At 35.9% G+C, this 5,000-nt stretch overlaps 1 protein-coding gene across 1 annotated transcript; it reads left to right on the top strand.

Moving 5' to 3' along the window:
• Positions 1-1,096: 1,096 nt before the first annotated feature.
• On the top strand, positions 1,097-3,556 carry LOC137616082 (cuticle protein 18.6-like). Its single transcript, XM_068345753.1, has 3 exons — positions 1,097-1,176; positions 1,683-1,915; positions 2,969-3,556. The coding sequence occupies exons 1-3, from the start codon at positions 1,171-1,173 to the stop codon at positions 3,240-3,242; spliced, it is 513 nt and encodes a 170-aa protein (XP_068201854.1). The 5' UTR covers positions 1,097-1,170; the 3' UTR covers positions 3,243-3,556.
• The last annotated feature ends 1,444 nt before the right edge of the window (positions 3,557-5,000 follow it).

The raw sequence follows: 5,000 nt of genomic DNA, 5'->3' as shown, positions 1-5,000 counted from the left end.
CACATCTATATATATATATCTATCTATCTATCTATCTATATATATATATATATATATATATGTATATATATACATATGTATATATATATATATATATATATATATATATATATATATATATGTGTGTGTGTGTGTGTGTGTGTGTGTGTGTATATGTCCTTGTGTGTGGGTATGTGTTAGTGTGTGCATGCGCGTGGGTGAATTACGCAAAATAAAATCCTCATTCATTCTAACATAATTTTTTTTTCTTATTATCCTAAGCCGAGACCATACCATTATTACTAAAGGTGCACTCAGTAGAGAGCATGCCTTCGCCATGCCATGCAGTCTGAATTTGTTCTTAACTCCACTGAGCACTTGTCCTTCGATGCATTTTCCTCAAAAGGCAAATGATTTGTCTTAGGGTCTTACCCCACATGTCTACCAACTTTCGTTGAAATTCGGTAATTTTTACGTATTGTTGTTCACAAGTAAAACTTCAGTAATAAAATATTTGTTATCTACTTAACTTTGCGATTATTTTTAAAGTACTACTGGATTCTTATACTGTGATGTGCCTTATCCAGAATATTAGATAATCATCCTTGGGTCATACCCAACATGCCTACCAAGTTTGGTCAAAATCGGTAGAGTAGTTTTTGTGTTAAGCTGCCCACAAACAAATAGATAAATGACAACAGTGGAAACCATAGAGAAACACATTTTTTAACATTTCCGCCATTGATCCTCTAAGATTGGGTATCTTCTGGCCCTAGACACCCTTAAGTAAATTTATACAAAGAAACCTGCTTGAATGAGGTTGAAGGATTAGGAAGGTCTTTGGGTGCTCGGGCGTATGCCTGCCTGTGTGTGAATTTGAAGGGGTGTCATACAAACCGATAATAGTGAAGGGGATTTCTCGATCTCATTTAGTTTACGTACAGTGTGGACAACGGAGGGGAAGGGGTGTGGACAGGTGTGATATGCTGGAGAAGAAAGAAAGGGAGGAAAGGGTGGAGGGAAGTCGAAGGTAATGGGCCGTATGGGGCGTGGAAGGTCAGACTAGATAAGCCCCTCCCATTGAAGAGGTTTTGCTACATCTCTCCTCCCGGATGCCAATTGATCTATATAAAGGGGGAAGGAAGGAACCAGTTTATCAGTTGAACTCTAGCTGTTGAACCATCAACAAACATGAAGGTGCTGGAACAACTGCTGTATTTTAGCAGGATTAGATTTCTGAGTTCGATGACAGTTCTCTTATAAGACGTGTATTTGTTTTCATTTTTAATATCACTTTGTCTCTTTATTGAAAAGTTTGATACTGTGCCAATGGTTGGCTTTAGACTTGGAATACTGTAGAAGTTGGCCAGATAACAGCAATAAAGTTTTTGATGATATTACTAATAGACATTGATGATAACATTTGATATCAAGTCATTGTAAATCAAAGTTTTCTTTCTTCAAGTTTAGCTGACACAAATCTTTTGAATGGATGAGATCGCTGATAATTCTTTCCTTTTCCCTTTAGTTTCCCATCTGTTTTTTAAGTCCTCTTACATTTCAATCTTATCCTTAATCAAGATAAACTACATTACTTTTATACCTATCATCTTTTGGATTATACATTCAAATGACAAGACCAGCTCAGACGAAAATTGTAAGCTTTGGCTTTTGAGTTTGAATAACCAATTGAAATCTTTCAGTCCGCAGTTCTCGCGCTCTCATTGGCTACCGTAGCCTTAGCTGCCCCCCAAGAAGGCTACAATTACCAAGGTCCTGTCGTTCAGCCCCAGCCCCAGCCCCAGTATTCAGCCCCAGCTCCCCAGTACAACGACGTTCCAGCCCAGTACAATTTCCAGTGGGACGTCAACGATCAGTATTCCGGTAACTTCTATGGGCACCAGGAACAGAGAGATGGGTCCAATACCCAGGGAAGGTAAGACTGAGAGTTCTTACAAATAATGCAGGATATAACTTTAAGGAAGCTCCTTTCCAAAGTATTTACCAAATAATTATGTCTTATTCTAACTGTTCTGATAGTTTGGAAGTTCACGCAACAGGGCTTTCTATGGCAAAAACGACTTGTTAGTATTCATATCAGTCCTTATTTACCCAAAAAAGATACGAAATCATCAAATTTCAAAATTTCTTAATGCATCAATTTTCGAAGTTTTCAATAACTTTTACATATAAAAAATTATAATATATAAAAAGTTTATATTATTCACCATCATAGCTGTCGTTGAAATCGGCAAATAAATAGATTATTCAAATGGCAAGAAGTTGTCTAGTATTAAATACACTTGATGTATTTTGTTATTCTTTGCAACATATGAGGACAATTCCAAAAGACATTTGAAAAGTGATCAGTCTGAAGGAAAAAAAAAACGTATATGCTACGAACTTTAGTTAATAGAATACGAAGAAAAAATTTCTCAATTTTTTTGTTTCCTCAATTCATATAACTTTATTTTTCATATTTTTCTGGCCCGAAAAAAAAAACCTAGACTTTTGTTGAAGAGATTTTGAAACAAGATTTTTTTAAACTGAAAAAAGTTTTTATTTCCCTCCATTCGAAGTTCTTCCATTATTACAAATTGAACCATCTCTCTCTCTCTCTCTCTCTCTCTCTCTCTCTCTCTCTCTCTCTCTCTCTCTCTCTCTTTCTTGCATATTTACCAGGATGGCAATGGATGTTCATAGATATTAGATTGATTCAGAATAGCCTTAAATACGGAATGTAATGATATGAAATAACATTTTGTTAGATTTCATAACTGGAGGGAAACTCTCGAAAACTAAGAAATATAGGTAAAAATTAAGTGACTGAAATTATTCAATTCCTCGATAAAGGTCCAAATATCTTATCATTTAATTCCTCAAATGATTCGTGGTTTATCTTCCCATGAACATAGTTATTTTTCCACAATTTAAAAAAAATCTCTTTGAAATCATTTGTAAGGCTTACAATTCGTCTTCTCTTCTGCAGCTACTACGTCAGGCTCCCGGACACCCGCCTCATGAGAGTCGATTACTACGTCGATGATTACGGATTCCACCCAACAATCACTTACGAGGGAGAGGCTCAGTACCCAAGTGCCCCAGCTCAGACTTATCAGCCTGCCCCTGCTCCTTCTCAAGTGTACGTTCAGCCTGCACCTGCTCCTTCTCAAGTGTACGTTCAGCCTGCCCCAGCCCCTCAGCAAACTTATCAGCAACCTGCTCCCACACCCTCACAGCTCTATTCTCAACCTGGGAAATAAGACAAACGAGTTCTTTCTTCTACAGGATGTGAATTTACTTGTGAAAGAGTTTCTTTGATGCTTAAGCTTTTAGAATTCCGCCATCTCCTGTTGTGTACTACTGTACAAGAGAAACCAGCTGTTGCCTGATTGTGTACCTTTTTCCATTGTAATTCTGCAAATGCAGATTTTAGCTGAGTTTTCTAAAGGCAGGAAAATTCGAAGACTCTTTCAGGGTCGATTCCTCCACAATGCCAGTCAGTGTTTCTTAGCACAATTACTCTTTCCCATTCCCCTCTAAGAGGTTGATGGTCCTATGGTCTTGTTGCAAACATACACACACATATATATATAATTATATATGTATATATATATATATATATATATATATATATATATATATATATATATATATATATATATATACATATATACAGTGAACGACAACAGATGTGCCATCAGAATCTGATTGCCCAAAATATCCGCTTTAATATAATTCTGTTTTCACAACTCATATTGATCGTACTAAATGACCATAGGCGATATCTAGATTTCTTGCTTATAACGCATATTCTTCATTTGTTGTCCCTTGTTGTGTTTGTGTTATAAGATGATTCTGTCTTCTTTGCGTATGACCAGATATTTTGGTCCTTTTGCATTTTCTGTTGTTGAGCCACCGTAATCATTAGCTTTTAAGGAAGATTTATTTTTTATACAGAACTTTTTTTATGCATAACATAGCTGAATAAAATATTTTTCTGCAGTATTGATTTTTCTTTTCTAATGTTGTTAGTAATATTTAGAACAAAAATATACTTCCTTTGAGAGTAAGACTACTCTGTTACTAGGGACGGCTCAAGATCTTGAAGAAGATCTGGCTCTGTCTTATCCACACTAAACTTGCTAGATGATGGAAGGTTCCTTGATCATAAGATTCCATAACTTTAGCCCTCTCATATAACTGCAGCGAATGCTTAGTTTGTTTTTAATTAGTTTTTCTATTGCTATAATTCCTACATACTAATAGTTACTTCGTTTTCATTGCATCTGCTTTATTCATCATCCATCTCCTAGGTGTTTAGAAACTCCTTTTCACATTTAAACGAAGTTTCTGCCTTTAATTTTGTTCATTATTCCCAAAAACATATTATCCCTCATTTCAAAATTCTTAAATTGTATATGCATTATATGTTTCTCACCGTTTCAATATTTTTCACTATCAATAACTGAAGAAAACATTCCTCTCAATTGCTTATATATTTGGTGTGCTATTTGCATTACACACACATTCATCATTTACATAGAGGAAAGCTTACCCACCAACTCAGTGCATTTCTTCTTTGGGTTCCACAGAGCTAGTCTTCTCCAAATACTATCTCCTATTTTCATGTCCGTTAACTTTTCACATACATTTCCTGTTGTTTCCAGTTTTCAATGAAGTCATGTGATACTGACCTGATTGCTTATCTTGAAGGCATTTGGGGACTGATGCACCCTCTGAATTCTCACTGCGATTTGACATCGGTAGGTTCCATTCCTTATCTTTTATTTTATTTAGTCTGTTGGTGGATTGCCAAACGAGGGAGCGAAATGACCTGGGGTTAACAGCAGGCTTTACCTCGATTAATGTCACTCATAAATGATATGTGGAAGTCATGATTCTCCATTATTTCTCTTTTTTTTTTAGTTGAATATTGTCAGTGGAACTGTTTCGGTCGGGTGTACTTTGGATAATTCCGTTTCCTGAATAATGTCTTACCAGCACTGAGAGAGAGAGAG

Source organism: Palaemon carinicauda, chromosome 22 (assembly GCF_036898095.1).
Source record: "Palaemon carinicauda isolate YSFRI2023 chromosome 22, ASM3689809v2, whole genome shotgun sequence".
NCBI lineage: Eukaryota > Metazoa > Arthropoda > Malacostraca > Decapoda > Palaemonidae > Palaemon > Palaemon carinicauda.
The sequence above is the reverse complement of the archived record's forward strand: the minus strand, read 5'-3'. Positions and strand labels throughout refer to the sequence as shown.

What these genes read in the sequence shown, in the direction of transcription:
- LOC137616082 (XM_068345753.1), top strand. An exon ending in GGGTCCAATACCCAGGGAAG is followed by an intron (nt 1,916 to 2,968) that starts GTAAGACTGAGA and finishes TCTCTTCTGCAG; the next exon opens with CTACTACGTCAGGCTCCCGG.